This window comes from Fusarium subglutinans, assembly GCF_013396075.1.
Source record: "Fusarium subglutinans strain NRRL 66333 chromosome Unknown NRRL66333_c0000028, whole genome shotgun sequence".
In the NCBI taxonomy this organism is placed as follows: Eukaryota; Fungi; Ascomycota; class Sordariomycetes; order Hypocreales; family Nectriaceae; genus Fusarium; species Fusarium subglutinans.
In genome coordinates, this window is record NW_023502091.1 from 223,030 (window position 1) to 242,908 (window position 19,879).

General features: G+C 49.3%; 7 protein-coding genes across 7 annotated transcripts; 4 read left to right on the forward strand and 3 right to left on the reverse strand.

Moving 5' to 3' along the window:
* Window positions 1–2,343: 2,343 nt before the first annotated feature.
* FSUBG_3257 (SMP2) lies at window positions 2,344–4,814 on the forward strand (the record flags this gene model as incomplete). The annotated part of the gene is made up of 3 exons (XM_036681118.1): window positions 2,344–2,803; window positions 2,853–4,714; window positions 4,776–4,814. The coding sequence occupies 3 exons, from the start codon at window positions 2,344–2,346 to the stop codon at window positions 4,812–4,814; spliced, it is 2,361 nt and encodes a 786-aa protein (XP_036541218.1).
* Window positions 4,815–5,204: 390 nt separating this feature from the next.
* On the reverse strand, window positions 5,205–7,822 carry FSUBG_3258 (histidine biosynthesis trifunctional protein; the record flags this gene model as incomplete). The annotated part of the gene is made up of 2 exons (XM_036681119.1): window positions 5,205–5,401; window positions 5,455–7,822. 2 exons carry the CDS (start codon window positions 7,820–7,822, stop codon window positions 5,205–5,207), a joined length of 2,565 nt encoding a protein of 854 aa, XP_036541219.1.
* A 774-nt stretch (window positions 7,823–8,596) lies between these two features.
* On the forward strand, window positions 8,597–9,358 carry FSUBG_3259 (TFIID and SAGA subunit; the record flags this gene model as incomplete). The annotated part of the gene is made up of 1 exon (XM_036681120.1): window positions 8,597–9,358. The coding sequence occupies one exon, from the start codon at window positions 8,597–8,599 to the stop codon at window positions 9,356–9,358; it is 762 nt and encodes a 253-aa protein (XP_036541220.1).
* Window positions 9,359–9,626: 268 nt separating this feature from the next.
* Window positions 9,627–11,276, reverse strand: FSUBG_3260 (mitochondrial-processing peptidase subunit beta; the record flags this gene model as incomplete). Its single annotated transcript, XM_036681122.1, has 5 exons — window positions 9,627–10,014; window positions 10,065–10,750; window positions 10,801–10,878; window positions 10,929–11,054; window positions 11,130–11,276. The coding sequence occupies 5 exons, from the start codon at window positions 11,274–11,276 to the stop codon at window positions 9,627–9,629; spliced, it is 1,425 nt and encodes a 474-aa protein (XP_036541221.1).
* Window positions 11,277–11,727: 451 nt separating this feature from the next.
* FSUBG_3261 (Sip1-like protein) lies at window positions 11,728–14,675 on the forward strand (the record flags this gene model as incomplete). Its single annotated transcript, XM_036681123.1, has 6 exons — window positions 11,728–12,380; window positions 12,452–12,650; window positions 12,695–12,908; window positions 12,962–13,972; window positions 14,023–14,415; window positions 14,467–14,675. 6 exons carry the CDS (start codon window positions 11,728–11,730, stop codon window positions 14,673–14,675), a joined length of 2,679 nt encoding a protein of 892 aa, XP_036541222.1.
* A 674-nt stretch (window positions 14,676–15,349) lies between these two features.
* FSUBG_3262 (inosine-5 monophosphate dehydrogenase IMD4) lies at window positions 15,350–17,194 on the forward strand (the record flags this gene model as incomplete). Its single annotated transcript, XM_036681124.1, has 3 exons — window positions 15,350–15,809; window positions 16,005–16,950; window positions 17,002–17,194. 3 exons carry the CDS (start codon window positions 15,350–15,352, stop codon window positions 17,192–17,194), a joined length of 1,599 nt encoding a protein of 532 aa, XP_036541223.1.
* Window positions 17,195–18,212: 1,018 nt separating this feature from the next.
* On the reverse strand, window positions 18,213–18,936 carry FSUBG_3263 (plac8 family; the record flags this gene model as incomplete). The annotated part of the gene is made up of 3 exons (XM_036681125.1): window positions 18,213–18,591; window positions 18,650–18,764; window positions 18,822–18,936. The coding sequence occupies 3 exons, from the start codon at window positions 18,934–18,936 to the stop codon at window positions 18,213–18,215; spliced, it is 609 nt and encodes a 202-aa protein (XP_036541224.1).
* Between the last annotated feature and the right edge of the window lie 943 nt (window positions 18,937–19,879).

Genomic DNA, 19,879 nt, shown 5'->3' on the forward strand with positions numbered 1-19,879 from the left:
GGGACTGATAATGTTCGCCAAGTTGGTCTTCTTTGGACGAATGGTTTGCTTTGGTTGTGCCTTGTTCCTTAACAGTCTGTTTTACTCCATAAACGCAACTAGTGAGTTGCAAACACGAGCCTTGATCGATCAATGACATCAGTATCACCTCGGCACAGCGCCTTTTACCCTAGCATTTCTCTCTTGGCAATGGATCGAGCTTGAGAGAAAACAAGGGAACGAATCACGAACCTCTTAAAAATCCGAGATTTCTGAACCTATAATAAAATGATGTGGAACTTTTCGGTGGTGGTTCAGCATGTGCTTGAACCGCGGCTTGTTGACCAATCCCCACTAGGTGCTGCTGAAGAAATAGGTACCCTTTGAAGTAGCGGGTACTTCTTGAATACTAGGTAGGTACCAACAATTGTCAGATTTCCCTAAGGATATATGTGATAAGGCAGCATAAATCTTTATCAGAGTGCAAGATGGTAACAAGATTTGCCTATCTACCTGGAGGCAAGTTAAATTTCTATATCACACGCAAAGCTATGGCCTTTAGTAGCTGTCTAAACGTACAGGGTAAGGTGGGTAAAGATGGTTTGTTTGATATATAAGTGCTGCGTAGATAAAGCAAGATATATTCCCAGCATTTCAGGATATATATAGGAAAGCTTTTGCTTTTCTCTTTATGTCTAAAAGCACTTACAGGCTACAGGGGCTAGAAATGTACTATTATGGTCCTGTACTGTATAAAGGCTATGACTAAAGATCTAAGAAGTTAAAAAGAAGTTATTTCTACCTTTTAAGATATCATAATTTATTACTAGAGATCTTAAGATAGGTATTTCTTAATGTACTATACTTACTACTTAGCTATAAGTCCCTCTAATTAGAGATACCGGCACGTAGTAATCTACAATGCACAATACATTTCTAGCCCCTGCAGCCTGTATATGCTGTAATGTTGACCTAACTGCCTCGGTTAACACAAAGCGGTCAGTGTGTAAGTGGATGGAAGGCATTCCAATATCTCTATACAGAGTTGAAAGAACAACAGAAAAGTTTGGAGAGAGAAAAAAAGACACTCCCTGAGTTTGGATCGGAGTACTATATATATGAAGATGGTATATATAGAATGTCACCAGAATAATGCCAACGAGTGTTGTTGACTGAGAGGTATGTAGTGATTATAACCAAACCTCCAGACGGAGCAAAGCCGCCGGAATTCGAATGACTTATCACTATCTGCTGTGAGATATTGTAGCTGTGTAGCCAGCATATTCGGTTGACTCGAGTAGGCGTGGGCGTCTTTGTTTCAACCGTTGAACAAAGCCATGCTAATAAATCCCTGCAGATTCAACAGCCTATCCGCGCCATCCAATTATAACAGTATCAGTATGTACCAGAATTTAGAGAATATGACGCACTCAACTGTGAAAAATAACATCTAATCAGGTTTATAGAATCCTCTTACAAAAAAGTATCCGAAAACCGAGTGACCAGAGTCTTAACTCGGCTACTTAGTCCGCCTGAGCCGTTCATGTGATGGATTCTGCTGGGGCATCCATCATCCATCATGATTCTGGCGGACGTCTAGACCCCTGCGAGCTGGGATAGCGTTCCTTGTACCTGGTACTACGGCAGTGTCATGTTGGGACGCCCCTCATGGCATTTCTGTTACAGTGACTTCGTCATTCTTAGCTGACTGCAGGCAGTTTCTATGCTTCTATGAGGTGTGCCGTGGCACGGGAGTAAGACGTCTCCAAATTATGATGAAATTACTACGCACTCGTTCCTGTGATGTTTCAATCCAAATAACTCTCATTTTTGTTGTTGTTTAGGACTTTAAAATTCCGATCAAAAAACACTTCTCCAATCCTGGTGACGTCTTCACCTGATCTAATCGACTAGGCGACTGGGGTAAGGGGGAAAAAAAGGTGACCAGGCCAAGCCCGCTCAACCACAGCAAGCGTCTCTTTGTACTCGGTACCTCCGTTGTCCATTGCCTTGCGCTCAACCCGCCTCAAACCAATCTGTACCTGCACCTACTCCCCCAACATTTCACATTCCATTCCATCTTTTCTGCTCTGTCTAACTCGCCTTAGAATTCCGACTGCATACCTTTGGATCGCCTTACACTTAAGTTTCCCCTCCGTGTTCAGATAAACTTCTTTTAGGGCCCCGGGCTCTTGTCACCTGCTGCTGTTTTGTTTCCTTTCGGGAGCTTCTCAGTGTCGTTGAGCCCTTCGGATCGTCGTTTTATATCCCCCGCGACAAGCCGCTCCAGATTCTCCAACTCGCGATCAACACCAACAACTCAAAGATCTTTCCCATACGACGTCCTCTGCCGTAAGAGGCAAGATGCAATACGTGCGCGGCCTCAGCGAGTCCGTCTCGACAGCCTGGAATTCAATCAACCCTGCGACTCTCAGTGGTGCTATCGATGTCATTGTCGTCGAACACGAAGATGGCTCTCTGGTCTGCTCGCCGTTCCATGTCCGATTCGGAAAGTTCTCTCTCCTAAGGCCGTCGGACAAGAAGGTCGAATTCAAGGTCAATGGCGTCAAACAAAGCTATTCCATGAAACTCGGCGAAGGCGGCGAGGCCTTCTTCGTCTTCGAGACCACAGACAGGATCCCACAGTCGCTACAGACATCACCGCTCGTTTCTCCTGCTTCTAGTCCTGCGAGCAGTCCACCGCTCAACCCGGAGCAGTCAGAATCTGGTTTGCAGGAGCCAGAAGCGTTCGAGCTCGACGCTTCAGAGCCCAGGCTGCGACGACCACTCCCGTCTGTGCTCTACAAGAAGGATGATGGCAACGGTAGGTTAAGCTGCCCTCTTCCACCAGACATATACTAACACTAGAGCAGGCTTGATCACACCACTGTCGACTTCTCCAGAGTTATCCAGCGCCCGCCCAGCGTCCGGCGACTGGTCTTCAAGGGTGCCCCGGCCACATAGTGACGATATTCTCCGTGCCAGTGCTAGAAGCCGAGGTCTAGACGGGAATAGTTCCGCCGATGACGATGAGCATGTTGCTTCTGAACGGTCCTCTAGTCCTCCGCCTCTGGCACCGGGTGAGGCTCTTGAACGTGCCAGGGCCTTGTCTAAGGGACTCTCTGCCGCAAGCATACCCACAAAGGTCACAGACAGCGGTGATTTGATGCTGGACATGAATGGGTTCAAGGGAAACGAGGAGGACATTCTCCGGGCTGAGATTTTGGCTCGCCAGATTCTTTCCGAAGAGTTGGATGGAAACTATGACATCGGCGCACTCATTGGCTTCGACGAACAGGGAAACCTATGGATCTACAGCAGTGAGGAGGCCAAGCAGGCTGCTATGAACAAGACTATCGAGGCGTCGTTGCAGTCGCACCGTAGGGCTACCGCAGCCGATGCTATTTCTGATCCCGGTTATCAGAGTGACAGTAGCGATGCAACTGCTTCTCCCATTCCATTACATCGAAGAGCCGAGTCCGACGCTGGCCCCATGGATTTGCAAACTCCTCCCCGCACTCCGCCGAGCTCTTCGGGCCACGCAGGAGATCCCAACAGAAATTACGCCAAGACCTTGCGATTGACTAGTCAGCAGCTCAAGGATCTGAAGCTTCAGCCAGGCGCGAACTCGATGGCTTTCACTGTCAACCGAGCTACCTGCAAAGCAAACATGTACCTCTGGAAGCATGAGACGCCTGTTGTTATCTCAGACATTGACGGTACTATTACCAAGTCGGATGCCCTCGGCCACGTGTTGAACATGATTGGACGCGACTGGACTCACTCAGGCGTGGCTAAATTGTACAGTGATATTTCCGCCAATGGTTATAACATCATGTACCTTACCAGTCGATCTGTTGGACAATCTGATACTACAAGAGCCTACCTGGCGGGTATCGTTCAGGATGGCTACAGGATGCCGCCCGGTCCTACAATACTGTCGCCCGATAGAACCATGGCTGCACTGAGGCGAGAGGTCTACCTTCGCAAACCCCACATCTTCAAGATGGCAACTCTTCGGGACATTCGAAACTTATACGGCCCAGACCGTCATCCCTTTTATGCCGGCTACGGAAATCGTTTGACCGATCAAATCTCCTACCGGACCGTCGACGTCCCTCGAAATCGCATTTTCACCATCAATTCCAACTCTGAAGTGTCCCTTGATCTGCTGACACTCAACAAGCTCAAGATGAGCTACGTGAATATTAACGAAGTCGTTGACCATTACTTCCCTCCCGTGAGCACACTGGTAAAAGGTGGCGGCGAGGAGTACACGGATTTCACGTATTGGAGAGATGATCCTCTTGCCATGGCCGACTTTTCAGCAAGCGAGAGTGACGATGACGATGATGAGGACGGCCCAGGAGGACCCACCAGCGAGTATGGTGATGATGAAGAGGAATATGACGATGAGGATGGCGAAATTGATGAAGATGTGGACGAGATCGGTGAAGGACTTGCCGATAGTTACATCTCTCGAGCATCTATGGATGAGTTTGCCGAAGCTGCAAGTGTTTTGGGCGGTAGCGTCGACGAAGAGCAACTCAAGGCGTCTATGACACGCGACTTGAAAGAAGCTTACGACGAGGAGGATGAAGATGAGATATACGAAGATGGCGAGGAAGGCCATCAAGACGAACACAAGGGCGACGGAACCTCTGATGCTACTCCTATTGGACAAAGGCGTCAAGGTCAGCTTAAGGAGGACGTTCTCGCCCAACACATAACAGGGGTTGGTCATCTCACCGTTGAGAAATGAAGTGAAGTGAAGGAAAGCTAAGTATCACGAACAGGCCACCGAGGCTGTTGCTGCTGCTCCCAACATGCAATAAGGTGTAACGAATTCACAGGCGTTTGCTTTTAGGGTGTTTATGGGTTGTTTTTCATAGATACTGATGGCGAGAGTCTTACTTGACTGAATAAGAGGAGATGGATAGAGGTGGCAAGAGGGAGAAAGGGTTTTAACATACTGAGGCATAGCGCGGCGTTGAGCATTTCATTGTACTTGTAGTGATTGCATCATGGCATTCATTCTGACAGAAAAGCTTTTGCTGTTTGACAGGCTAAAATATACTACTTGAGCAAGCTGCATTTATTCTTGAGCACTGTGGTCTGTGTGCATATTGAAACAACATCAATCCCCAAGTCCACGCCCCTATCCTAAAGAAAACCCATCTGTTGTCTACATACGCCTTTTTTCCATTTTTGTTATATGTGCCTGTCTACTGATGCTGCTTCAAATAGTTAAGTCGGATCTCCACAGCCCTTCTATGAGCCTCAAGCTCCTCGACCTTGGCCAGTTGCATGACGGCGGTACCAACATTCTTGAGACCTTCAGCAGTAAGGTTGGAGCTGGTAATGTGCTTCTGGAACGAGCCCAAATTGACACCAGAGTACTGCTTGGCGAAGCCATAAGTAGCTGAAAAGGTTGTTAGCATCAATCGTATAACACAAACTAATGAGGGAACTTACGCAAAGAGTGGTTGACACCAGCAGAGTAGTCGCCAACACTCTCAGGGGTCCAGTGACCAATAAACACACTGCCAGCGTTCATGACTAGATCAACAGCTTTCTCGGCATCCTTGATTTGAAGGATGAGATGTTCAGGGGCATACTCGTTGCTGATGCGCATGGCCTCTTCAATATTCTTGACCTGGACAGTGACGGAGTGGGCGATAGATCCTCGGACGATATCGACACGAGGAAGAGCAAGGGCTTGTTTGTGAACTTCGTCCTCAATAGCCTGGAGCTCCTGCTCACTGAGGCCAACAGCAAGCAGAATGACTTGACTATCGACACCGTGCTCAGCTTGAGAAAGAAGATCGGAGGCAACAAAAGCAGGGTTGGCATCCTTGTCAGCAACAACAAGAACCTCAGAGGGTCCAGCTGGCATGTCAATACCGCAGCCAGCATTGGTGTCGTTGCTGACGTGCATCTTGGCCGCAGTCACAAATTGGTTACCAGGTCCAAGAATCTTGTCAACCTTGGTGACACTCTCCGTACCATAAGCCAAAGCGGCAACAGCCTGAGCACCACCAGCCAGTACAATGCTCTCAGCACCAACCTTGTGAGCAACGTAGACAATTTCAGGGGTAATGCGACCATCAGATCTGGGAGGTGAGGCAAACACAATCTTCTGGCAACCAGCCACCATAGCTGGAACTCCAAGCATCAGAGCAGTACTGGGAAGAACAGCGGTTCCACCAGGGATGTAAAGACCGACTCTCTCAATGGGTCTCGAGAAGCGGCTACAGACAATGCCAGGCATAGTCTCGACCTGAAGAGACTTCTCCTCCTGCTGTGCAGAGTGAAACTTCCTGATGTTCTCAAAAGAGATGTCAATAGCTTCAATGGTCTCAGGCGAGATATCCATAAGTTCCTTGGGGAAGGGAGCCTTCAACACAGGCGATGTCAATGAAGTGGCCTTCTCAAATTTGTGCGTGTAAGACAGAACAGCCTTGTCGCCGCCAGTTCGCACGTCCTCGATGATGGGCTGAATGATCTTCAAGATGGCGTCAGGGGATTTCTGAGAAGGTCTCTTGAGCTTCTCTATGAGGTCGGCCTCGGAGATCTTTGAGGCATCAACTCGCTCCATGGCAATACGCCCATCAGCAGGCTTATTAACTGCTGGCTGTGAGGGCTTCACAGGGGCTGCATCAGTCTTGATACCCTCCTTCTCCGCCCACTTGCCCTTGGCATTGCCTGTCCTACGCTTGACCTTCAAGCTCTTGGCGTCCAGATTAGCCTCAATGTCTGTGAGGCTAACACCTGCGCCAACAGCCTTAGTTAAAGCGAAGTAGATCAGATCAGCAGCTTCGAAAGCGATGTTCTCTTTGGTCTTGCCATCGCAAAGCTCTTCTGCCTCCTCCATGATCTTTGCTCGCAGAAGCTTCTCATCGGAGAATAAGCGGGCCGTGTAAGAGCCCTCAGGGGCAGACTCCTTGCGAGACTTGAGTGTCTGTTCGAGTGCTGAAATGCCGTTGAGGTCTCCAAAGCAACCGAACTGCTGGAGGTGGCAGAAACGGCCCTTCTGGTTGACCACGAATTTGAGAGTGTCGTTGTCACAGTCGAGACCAATTCGCAACAGTTCCTGAGTGTCGCCGGAAGTAAGTCCCTTCACCCAAAGACCACGTTTGCGACTCTGGTAAACCCCGGTTTGTGTTCTCAGAGCCTCCAGAATACTCTCCTCGCTGGTATAGGCGAGACCCAACGCGATCCCGGCATCATCGGTAACCACAGTAGGGATAAGGCCATCAGGTCGATCGGATTTCCAGTATGATGCGATAATCTTAGATAACAATAGTCGACTCGAATCGTTCTTGTCGGTCGTCAACCCTGTGGAAGGAATGATAGGGATTGCATTGGCCTTCTTGGCAATTTCGATGAACTTTTCGATATTGGTCTTGGGAGCTGGCTTAATGTAAAGGCTCTTGATCTTCTTTGCTGATGCTTCCTCGACAAACTTGTCGACGTCGCTAGATGAAATATCGAAATTCTTTACCAATAGACCGTTCTCGGAAGCTGTGGAAATGTCAAGGGAAGAAACAGTGGGAATGACCCTTGCGCCATATTCTGTATACTCTGAGTAGGACTCTGAAGCAACAAAAACCGTTCGGACCCCGCCATCGAGCAACGCAACCACATCGTCTGGGTTACTTAAACTCGTGGCATCCATGTGAACATTGGTTCCGGCACTGGGGCGACCCCAACTTTTAGAAGCTTCCTCATGGAAAGGAGCTCCCAGAAGGGCAATCTCTTGACGAGTGAGGCCATCATTGGTAGCCTGGCCATCGGGGCTGCCAATGCTCACCAAGAATGGCAGCGGGAGAGTCGTCTCCATTTTTGTAACAAACCAGATAAACTCAATCGGTGTGAATTATAGTTGAAAGCTTAACATGCAGGTTGTTAAATCGAGTTGTGAATGATGAGTGAAAATCGATCGCCCGTGGAAAAAGTTGAGGCGATGACTATGAGTCCTCCTGCATCGGCGACAAATGGTGGGGCACTCTTTACTCATTGCCCCTCCATCGTTCTTTCCTTGCTTGAAATCCGACTTCCGCCAGTGGCTACCAAGGCAGTACCTACCTTACCTAGGCAGTTACTTTAAATGGATGATAGTGAGAGAGAAAAAAAGTATAATTAAATATTTCCTGCGGCCTTCACTTAATACTAAATAATAGCCTCTCAGACTACCCAACTCATTTTGATCCTGTCACTCTCATGACTTCGTTCTTTAAGAAAGCTCTTTCATCGCCATGAGCCCATCAGGATTTAAGGTGTGGTCTGTGCACTCATCGCTACCAGATCACGTCTCGGATTATCGAAACCTCCGGCCAAAGAACGCGGCATGCGACTTCACCGTCGCAAAGGAAATAATTCGAGGTTCAACAAGCGCTTGACTTAGCACGTTAACTTTTACTGCATTTTCCCCAACTCTAAAAACACTCTCATTCACATACATCAACTATATCTTATCAACTTTACTCTTTCAAAATACGGGGGTCTTTCAGCCTTGCCAGACACGAACTCGGGCGCTTCGCGTGATATCGCCTAAGGCTTTCACGAACAGTCGCATCCAGGATACCTATTACGAAGCATTGTAGCATCAATCAAGATGTCATCAAGTCAACCCCAAACAAACGGGGTTCCCGCCTCATCGGCAGGCACTTCGCAGCCATTACCAAGCACACAGACCACGGCGGCCTCTTCTAGCCAACCTGCTGCTGCGGCCTCACAGAACGCACCTCCTCCAGCGCCATCAACAACCGCCCCTCGACCGCGCGACTCAAGGCTTATCGAACTACTACTCACATCGCAAGGCGTCACCGCTTACGAGCCACGCGTTCCCCTCCTCCTTCTCGACTTCGCCTACCGTCATACCTCATCTGTTCTCAGCGATGCGCTACATCTTTCCGGCGATCCATATGTCACACAAGCCGGCTCCAAGCCATCAGCAAACGCTGGAGCAATCTCAGCACCTGCAGGCGACGCTGCAGTCACAGCCAATGCCGTTAAGCTCGCCATTGCTGCGCGACTCAGCTACCAGTTCCGCGGAGGAAACGCAGGCGGGGGAATTAGCAAAGACTACATGCAAGAACTCGCGCGCGAACGCAACAAGGTGGCACTGCCTAAAATTGTGCCCAGTGAATGGGGTGTGCGACTACCAAGCGAACGGTTCGTACTGAGTGGCACAAGTTGGGGACTGAAGGATGTATGGGATGAAGAGGACGATGAGGAAGAGGACCAAGGGGGCGATGCCATGGAGGGTATTGAGGGTCCCGAGCCTGAAGATATTGGCGGAGATGGGGTTGAGGGCGGGACAGTAGAGGATATGTTTGGTGAGGATGTCGACGAGGAGATGGCAGAGGAGGGGTAGGTGTCCATCTTCTCATCTAACCAATGATCATGACACAATACATTCTAATTCAGGGCGATCATAGACGCTACCTCGGAAGTAGTACAGACACTGTTTGACAAAATTGCAATTAGCTACAGATGGCAGTACAGTCAAGACACAATTATCACAACTCCGCGTTACCTAGCATGAACAGAGGAAATCTTATGGTACACTAGGCCTGTAAACGGTATCTCATACACTCTATACCCTTATTTCGATTTTCACAATCCCATCAGCCTTCTCTTCCTTAAAACTTGGGCTTCATGGTGTTGCGAAGTCTCTGGTAGTCGAAGAGACCCTCAATAGTTCCCACAGCGCTGACTGCAATATCCCGGTCCCAAAGTTTTCGGTTGGCGAAGTCCATGATATCCTTCTCGGTGATAGCATCAATCTTTCGCTCAATCTCGTTAGGGGCCATACGGCGGCCAGTGGTGACAAGCTGTCGGCCAATGTCCTCAGCGACGGCTGTGGTGCCATCAAGGGACAGGAGAATGGAGGCCTTGAGCTGAGCCTTGGCACGCTCGGTCTCTGCGGCGCTGACGTTGGTGCAGAGGCGCATCCACTCACGGATAGCGAAGTGGACGAGGTCGTCAACTCGGTCAGGCTTGTCGGAAACCAGGTAGATACCCCAAAGACTATGACAAGTTAGTTACTTCAAACTCCACGGTATGACATCAAGGCCTACCCAGTATCGTTGTAGCTAGTGGAGAAGCTCATGAAGCTGTTAGCTAGGTCGTGCTTGTGGACCCAGCCGCTGAGCTTGCTGCCCTGGTGGGGAGCCTGGCCAACAGCCTTATCGTAGTTGCCAACAATAGCCTGAGCAACAAGAGCAGTGAAGTAGTCCTCGGAGTTCCAGCTGACACCCTCAACGGCGAGAGCGATGTTGGCAGTAGGCATGCCGTCATCTCGGACACGAACGTCAGAACCCATGAAGTCAGCCTTCTGCTTGGAGGCAAGGTAGGCGCTGGTCTGAGGAGCACTTGAGGGAAGACCGGAGAAGTGCTTCTCAGCGAGCTCGACGAGCTGCTCGTGAGGGATGCCACCGGCACCAACGAGAACCATACGGTCAGCAGTGTAGTTGTTCTTGATGTAGTCGGTGAGCTCTTTTCGGGTGATGTCGCGGATGTTCTGTCGAGGGCCAAGGATGGTGCGGCCGAGGGGCTGGTGCTGGAAAGCGGTAGCATGGAGGTGATCGAAAACAACCTCCTCAACCTGCTTCTCAACCTCCTCGGACTCTCGGAGAATAACGTCGCGCTCACGCTCGATGGCGGACTCCTCAAGCTTGGAGTTCTGGAGAATATCGGAGAGGATGTCGACGCATTGGGGAACATCAGAGTTAAAAGCCTTGGCGAAGTAGACGGTGTTCTCGCGCTGGATGGTCGTTAGCATCAGTCAATTCCGTATCCCTTCATCCGACTGACCGAAGTGTAGGCGTTCAGGTGACCACCCATGTTCTCAATCTCCAACTCCAATTGCTGCTGAGTTCGCTTGGCGGTACCCTGATTGCATTGTTAACGATTGGTCTCGGCCAATTGATGGGTTGTCGAACCTTGAAAGCGAGATGCTCAAGGAAGTGGGCGGTGCCATTGGTCTCGTCAGTCTCAGCCCGGGAACCGGCATCGATCCAGACACCGACGGTCGACGTTTGCGCAAAGGGCGAGTGCTCGGTAGCGACCTATCAGGAGGGCGTGTCAGGAGGGCATTCCTAAGTGGTTGTCGAGGCCAATTGACCTCGGATGAAGATGCTCACAGTCAATCCATTCTTAAGAGTCGAAGTCTGAGTCTTGCCGACGGGAGAAGGAGTGGCAAAGCCTCGTGTGAAAGGAGCGGGGGCCGAAAGACCAGCACGGTTTCGCAGACCTCGCGAGAGGTTCAAAGCCAGTCTCCGGGACGCCATGACGCAGGTTTGGAGGGTCGACGCTGAATTGAGTGGTTTGATGAAATCTTTCGATCTGGCTCGGCTAGAAGCTTTACTGAGATAATTTGCAGCCTGAGCAATGAGGCGTAAGGCTTAGTCATTCCGGCCGTCCCCGAATCAGAACGACTCGAAAGCAAGGCCGGAACCAATGAGAAGGGCCCATTACTAACCACTTCCAGCTCCACTGTAACTCCACCATAATCCAACGCCTGTCCGTTTTCGTGAGCAACTATGACAATGCCTTGTGTACCTAAACACGAATATCATCACACAACATCAACTTGTTGATGTGATCTTATGCCTGTTCCCTTGATTCTCACGTTCAAAATATTCACTAAAATTCATACATGAGAAGCCTGAACTTCTCAGTCAATTGGCTAAATAAACCTAATTCAATCAAGTCTGCTCCTCTTGTTCTCATTTCACTGCGATGCCTTCTGACAATTACAACTTTGGCGATGTCTTCCAGGCAATTTATATCGCCAAGCAGAAGCCTTCACCACGGCCAGTTTCTGAAGACATGAAGGTTGTTTTACAAAGCTTCCCGCCTCTCGGGAAAGTGACACCTATCCAGGGTACAGACGTCAATTTGACCGCTGTCCTTGAGATACCCAAGTACCGTACCAATGAGCCATGGGAGGTCTCAGTATGGCACTCAGTAGACGGCTCAGATTGGAAAGACCTGGAGGTGGCCTCACTCACAGACACTGGAGTTCCTCAGACTCTCCAAGTACTGGATGATTCTATGTCACGGTTCTATTTCACGTCTTCCTTCTCATTTACAACATCTGTGCAGTTCACTCTCAAGTTTCGGCATAGTCCTGATGCAGACTGGAGATGGATTCGCGATGAACAGGGTGCCAATGATGGCCTGATTGTCAATGCTTCTAACAGAATTTATTGTAGTGATCTCTCTGATTCAATTCCCGATCTTAACTCTCAAGACTGGAGTGTCAAGCCACGTTTGAGTCAATCGCCTAGAACTTCACTCTGGTCACTCGAAGCAGTCATTCCAGCTGCAAATGGTGATGAGTCTTCGTACAGAGACATCACTATCGGTACTCCCTGGGGCTCTTTTGTTAGGTGAGTTCAGCTGAGCGACACGACGACGTACGGGAATTCCATCAGCGACAATGTTATCTGACTGATCATAGATGGTTTTCTCTTGTCCGACTATGGTCACCGTGGCTTGCACCTCGCCATGGGCACTCACAATTTAACCTCGATAAAGATGCCATTATCTGTTGCTTCTTAAGCCCCCAAGGTCAAAATCTAGTGTTCCTTGCCGTCAGCGGTGTCAATCATGTCTTGCCAGTATTTAGAAGCGAGTCCAATGGAAAGCTTCAGGTTCACGTAAGTGTGTCTGATTCAGTTTCTTACAATATCTGACAATTCAGATCCGAAATGACGGTCTTTCCGAAGAAAAGGCCGTTATTCTTGTTTCGGTTGGAGAAGATTTCGACTGCGCCATTGCATCTGTGATGTATCATGCTCGAGATATGGTTGCGGGAACAAAGAAGGCCAGCGATGAGTGGTCGCAGGAGTTATCTGCATTGAATAATGACTTCAAACCAGAGTGGCTAGAATACTGGTTTGATGGACTGGGTTTCTGTGTGTTCTTGAGTATGGCCAACTTCCAAGGACCACGAACTGATGATTTACAGGCACGTGGAACGCTCTGGGGCAACGACTAACGGACCACAAAATATTCGATGCTCTCGATAAACTTTCTGAGCACAATATCCAAGTATCTAGTCTCATCATTGATGACAACTGGCAGTCGATCGACTATCGCGGCCCCAGCCAGTTTCAATATGGCTGGAACGATTTCGAAGCGGAGCCCAAGGCATTTCCTAAAGGCTTAAAATTCACCATATCTCAAATTCGACAGAACCATCCACACATCCAACACATTGCTGTTTGGCATGCCCTCCTGGGCTACTGGGGTGGCATTTCTCCTGACGGCAAGCTTGCTAAGACATACAAGACCATCGAAGTGACACGGGAAGACGCCGACCGCCGAAACCTTCCGTTGGGTGGTAAGATGACGGTGATCGCACAAGAAGATGTGAATCGATTCTATGATGACTTTTATCGATTCCTTTCGGATGCCGGTATCGATGCTGTCAAGACGGACGCGCAGTTCATGATCGATACGTGGATTGAAGCCTCCCCTCGCCGAGATCTGATCGATACGTACCTCGATGCGTGGACTATATCGATACTTCGTCATTTTAGTGGAAAGGCGATATCATGTATGTCGCAGTTCCCGGAGGCACTCTTCCACTCGCAGATGCCAACCAATCGGCTTTCCATTCTTGTTCGAAACTCCGACGACTTCTTCCCTGAGATTCCTGCTTCACATCCCTGGCACGTGTGGACAAATGCGTACAATGCTATTTTTATGCAGCATCTAAATGTTCTTCCGGACTGGGACATGTTCCAAACTGTCCATGAGTATTCCGGATTTCATGCTGCGGCCAGATGTGTGAGCGGAGGTCCGATTTATATCACTGATGTTCCCGGTGAGCATGACATGGATCTCATTGATCAAATGAGTGGTCGCACCCCGCGGGGTAAGACTGTCATATTCCGGCCTAGCTCTTTGGGAAAGGCCGTTGACCCTTATATCGGATACGACGATGATTTACTCCTCAAGGTTGGAAGCTATCATGGTGAGAATTATATAGAGGGAAGCTAGTAGTGTGTGCTAATCATGATCCAGGAGCCTCACATACCGGAAGTCCTATTATGGCCATTTTCAATATCTCCTCTCGGGCATTGACTGAATTGGTATCCCTTTCGGCGTTCCCTGGTGTGGTTCACGATCTTGAATACGTGGTTCGTGCTCATACCACGGGTAAAATTTCTCATCCTACCAAGATCGAGAGCCCGGAGTCACTATTTACTATCTCGTTGCCTGTCAGGGGGTATGATATTCTCTCCGCCTTTCCCCTGACTCGCCTTAGCAGCAAGAAATATGGCAGTGTCGCGATCTCGAATTTGGGCCTGTTGGGCAAGATGGCTGGCGCAGCAGCAATCCTCATGAGTGATGTTCAAGAGCGGGAGAATGGCCGTGTTCTGGTCGATACGCGAGTAAAAGCATTTGGCACCCTGGGTAAGGAGTATTACTGCGTTTTTACGATGACTAAAATCTAACAATCTTTAGGGATCTATGTCTCTACACTCCCTTCTTTAACGATCGAAGGTGATTTCCTAATCACGGTTCAAGAAAAGGTGATACCCTTGCATACCGTGGCCGTTTCCAACGTTGATCCTCGTGTACTTGAGATCGACGTTGGAAAAGCCTGGAAGGAATTGGGTCTTGAAACTCGATGGGGAAATGACGTTGAAGTCAAGATATACTTCAGTTTGTGAAGGGCCTGGCACGGTTGACAACTCATACATACTCAAAGCTAAAGAACAACTTACCAAACTCAATGTATGCAGTACTCGGCTCATTATCATAAGCCATCCCAGAGCCTCAAGGAGCAAGAAAATATCAGACCCGGGAAAAGATCTCAAGATAGACTAAGCAAAAGATACCCTAGGTTTATCCTAAACTTATCCCAAACTTATGCTAAGTTACTAAGTCTTTTTGTCATTTAGGTCCAAGGTCCTGAGTTTTCATTCGTCTCCTAGCAGCGTAGACAAGTGCAGTTGATCCATTAGAAGACTTCAACATCACAGCTGCAGGGTAGGTCAATTTCACAGTGGTGATGAGGAGCTTATTAATGTTAGCTAGCGATCTCGGCAAGAAAAACTAGCAGAGCTTCGAATCCACCTGCCTCGAGAGCCTTGACCAAGTTCATCCATTCAGAGAAGCAACTGCCCCTCCAAGTCGCCCCTCACCTTGCAGGGTCCCGCGTCCCATAAAAAAGTTTTTGAGGCAGCACCACCAATTCTTTTCTCTTTTCTTTCTTTCGGGAAGAAGCGTTCTATCAATCTTAGCAGTCGATACTAAAGGCCAGAGCTTGCTTACCTATCGACTCAACTCGCCTTCGACCTCACATTTCCATTCTTCTCGTCATATACTCTTTTATCTGCCAGTCATGTCTACCTCAGTCCTTGACTTCACCACAGCCCTCGAGGTGCTGAAGGAGTACAAGCAGAAGGATGGCCTCGACATCCACGAGCTTATGGACACAACCAAGCACGGTGGTCTTACCTACAATGACTTCCTGCTTCTACCCGGCTACATTGGCTTCGCTGCCTCTGAGGTCACTCTCGATGCGCCTATCACTAAGCGCATCACCCTCAAGACCCCCTTCGTTTCGTCTCCCATGGACACTGTCACAGAGCACGAGATGGCTATCCACATGGCTCTCCAGGGTGGTCTTGGTGTCATCCACCACAACTGCTCTCCTGAGGCCCAGGCCGATATGGTCCGCAAGGTCAAGCGATACGAGAACGGTTTCATCCTCGACCCTATCGTCATTGATCGCAACACCACTGTTGGTGAGGCCAAAGCTCTGAAGGAGAAGTGGGGTTTCGGTGGTTTCCCAGTCACTGGTAAGTGTTATACAGCATCCTCACCTCTCACAAGATTGCATGATTATACACCCTTTTATATAACTTTCGTTCCACCGTATAGACTATTGTCATGGGGACTTGATTTACTATGATCAATCACCACAACTCGTTGTTTTGTCATCTATGCTCGCATTGCCCCGCACAAGAATATTGGGCTGACAAGAAAAAATTTAGCCGATGGCAAGCTTGGTTCCAAGCTGCTTGGTATTGTTACCAACCGAGACCTCCAGTTCGAGGAGGACCTTGACCAGCCCGTCTCCAATGTCATGGTTACTGACCTTGTCACTGCTCCCGAGCACGTCACTCTCCTCGAAGCCAACAAGAGTCTTTCCAAATCCAAGAAGGGCAAGCTGCCCATTGTCGACAAGGACTTCAACCTGGTCTCTATGATCTCTCGCTCCGATTTGACTAAGAACCAGCACTTCCCCAATGCCTCTAAGCTTCCCGACAGCAAGCAGCTCCTTTGCGCTGCTGCTATTGGCACTCGCCCCGAGGACAAGCTTCGCCTCAAGAAGCTGGTTGACGCCGGCCTTGACATCGTTATCCTTGACAGCTCTCAGGGTAACAGCATGTATCAGATTGAGATGATCAAGTGGGTCAAGAGTGAGTTCCCTGGTGTCGATGTCATTGGCGGAAACGTCGTGACTCGAGAGCAGGCTGCTTCTCTGATCGCTGCTGGTGTCGACGGTCTCCGAATTGGTATGGGCAGTGGTTCTGCCTGTATCACACAGGAGGTCATGGCTGTCGGCCGTCCTCAGGCTGCCGCTGTCTATAGCGTCAGCCGCTTCGCTGCCCGCTTCGGTGTTCCTTGTATCGCCGATGGTGGTATCCAGAACGTTGGTCACATCGTCAAGGGCCTTGCTCTGGGTGCTTCTACCATCATGATGGGTGGTCTGTTGGCTGGTACCACTGAGTCCCCCGGCACTTCTTTCGTCTCCCGGGAGGGTAAGCTCGTCAAGGCTTACCGAGGTATGGGAAGTATCGATGCTATGCAGGACAAGAAGGCCGGCAACGGTGGTAAGGATAGCCAGAAGAGCAACGCCGGTACTGCCCGTTACTTTTCTGAGGGTGATAGCGTCCTGGTTGCTCAGGGTGTCTCTGGCGCTGTTGCTCACCGAGGGTAAGTCAGAACTCGAAGCCGAATGGAATCGTGAATGCTAACATGCAATAGTTCGATCAACAAGTTCGTTCCCTATCTCGCTGCTGGACTCAAGCACTCTCTCCAGGACAGTGGCATGACCAGCCTCAAGACTATGCACGAGAGTGCCGAGGCTGGTGAGCTGCGTTTCGAGCTTCGAACAGCCAGCGCCCAGTTGGAGGGCAACGTCAACATGGAGTCTTATGAGAAGAAGCTTTATGCGTAATGATATATGTTTGGAAAAATGATGGGATGATGGAAAGGGATACGGAAAAATGGACTGGTTTGTTTATATGCATTCAATTGCATCGGGGATTTGGGCACAAGATTCAGAAGGGTTTGATTTGGGTTGAGGGTAAAGAGCCTCTATAACCGTAGATCTGAATAGGCGTTTGTCCAACCACTATAGAGGTGCGGCGTGGGCGTTTTGCTGTCAGTCTGAAAAAACGACAGGGACAGAGGTCATGAATGAAATTTTTATTGATACCCCCAGGAATACTGAAGTGCTGCCGGTCTGTCCGAGTTGTGATACATTTTGCGAGGATCAGTAGGGGAGGTTAGTGTCAGCACCATCTCGTAAGTGTATGTATATATCATTAAGCGATTGTACCAGTAAATTCTCAAGAACCGCTGCTTATTACTCCGTAGTACTCCGTAATGATGATCCACACACTGATCTCACAAGTTGTGATTCCGAGTATCGGAATAGCTCCGCAACATGGAAATCGCCGAAATATCAAAGTGCACAGACTGTAATCCCGGAAAGCATCATTGCAAAGCGAAACAAAACCATGCCTTGAAGGGGAAGGTCAAGTGGGATCCTAAATGATATAGTAGCTTACGAGGTTCTCTCGAGCTGAAGCCTGAAGTTTTTTTATTTTAGAGTTTCAGTAATATTGTCTGCTGATTCTCCATTTCGTATTCCGTCGCCGAACTAGGCAATTCAAAAGAGAAGGGAAGAATGAGTATGACGCTTTCATATGTACCAGAGAGGCTAACAGGAGTAGATTATTCCATTGAAGCAAATAATACATCGAAGTAAATATAATATAAATAAGAAATGACCGTCTTCGTCACTGGGTATATAGGTAGGTATAATCCGTTGGCGCGTACCCGTCCGCGCTCAAAGTCAATTCACATGCCAGACATTCCTCTGATTGTCTCCTTCACGTGCATTTCTTTCTTTTTGTGGTGTCATATTGGTGTGAGGCTCCATCTTGATGTACAATCCCTGGTCGAATGGCCTAATACTGGGGCTGCTGAGGGTTGTAAGTCTGCTGAGGTGGAGGGTAGGATCCCTGAGGCTGGGGAGACTGGTAACCGTGCTGAGGAAGCTGATAATCGGGCTGAGGGGCCTGCTGCTGAGGGCTAGGCTTCTGATCATGATATTGCTGTTGCTGCTGCTGCTGCTGCTGAGCAGGAGGAGATGTTGGCATGTGCATACCCTCCTTCTGAGCTTGGTAGCCCTGGGTGATAGGCCCCTGGGAGAGGCGAGACTTGACTTCGTTGTCCTGCTGGATGAGAGCACAGCAGAGGCACCAGTAACTGACGCAGCAATCGTTCATGCCACTGCCCTTGATGCCGAATCGCTCACGGATCTCACCACGCTTCATCATGGAGTAACTAGGAGTCATGTATTAGTTGATGGTTCCGAACAAGACTTCGGTAATCGTCTTCTTACATCCAACCACAGCCAGTCACGCAGTTGATCGCACAGAATATAAGAGCATCGCTGTTGCAGGTATCGGCAGTCTGCATCGTAGGGTCTCTCATACGATCAGCGGTTTTACCCAAGACTATGGCGAGTTCATTAGTCTTCCAATTGCAATCAATTTATTCCAGAGATCACATACGGATACAGGGGCAGAAAGTGCCGAGCAGGCAAGAGTCGCAAGGCGAGCAATTGCAGAGGTTGTTCTGCCATTCCTGGTTCTGGACATTAGGTCCCTGAGAGTACTGCTGGGCCATTGTGAATGATGCGTGAGTCAATTGACCAAGTAATTGCTTTATAGGTAGTTGCACAGAATCTGAGCCAAGAAGATAGAGTGTGGGTTGGAGGAAGAGGGAGAGAGATGCACAACGGCCAAGAGTGCGCAACGGCACCTTATGAGAGAAACTCCTACGGACAATCAACAGTCTCGGCACGGTACACGCCTTTCGTTTCAGACTGGCGTATCACAAGCAAGCCCTCTCCTCTCAGAGCTTCAGCTCTAAGCCGCCACGTTAGCTAGGTCGCCCTTCATTTCGATGACAGGACAGGCAACAGGGGAGCCTAGCAGCCTAGCTAGAAGCCGTCTGACGCCTCGAGCTCAGAAATATGATGAAAATCATTCCTTGGTTGCACGCAGCTACCGCATTGGCACCGACGCTATGTCTCACAAACTGGCTGTGCAACTTGTACAACTCTGCACAAACCCAGCAAGCAGAATACCTACTTTCCAAGTGCGGTGATTCACGGTAGAGCTGTTTCCTAGAAAAGGTAGTTCAGCCACGGCCTCTGACTAGCGTCCTAGGGCTGACACGGTTGGTGAGTGGTAGTGGAGTGTGCCCCCCAGCGTGTCAGCCTTGGTGAAGGGATCTTTGGAGCTGCAGAAGATTAATGTCGCCCAAGCTGGTTAGTTGAGCCGCTTATCATGAGGCCATCAGTCTTTGAATTGGGTAGCTCTTACAGTCGTGTCTGATCTTGCCCGGTCAGAGTCAAAAGGGTGTTGAGGACAACTCTCAGCTTGGGCTTCAATAGGCCAGACTAGGCAAAGTTCGGCCACCAATGCGAGGGTCATTCCACGGTGATATTCTTAGAAAAGACGTGTACATACATCCCTTAAAAAGCTGGGGCATCCAGAGTGGTAGCGTCTCATTGAAGATGGAGCAATGCAATGCTTGATATTTGCGGCTAAAGCACGCCTGAACA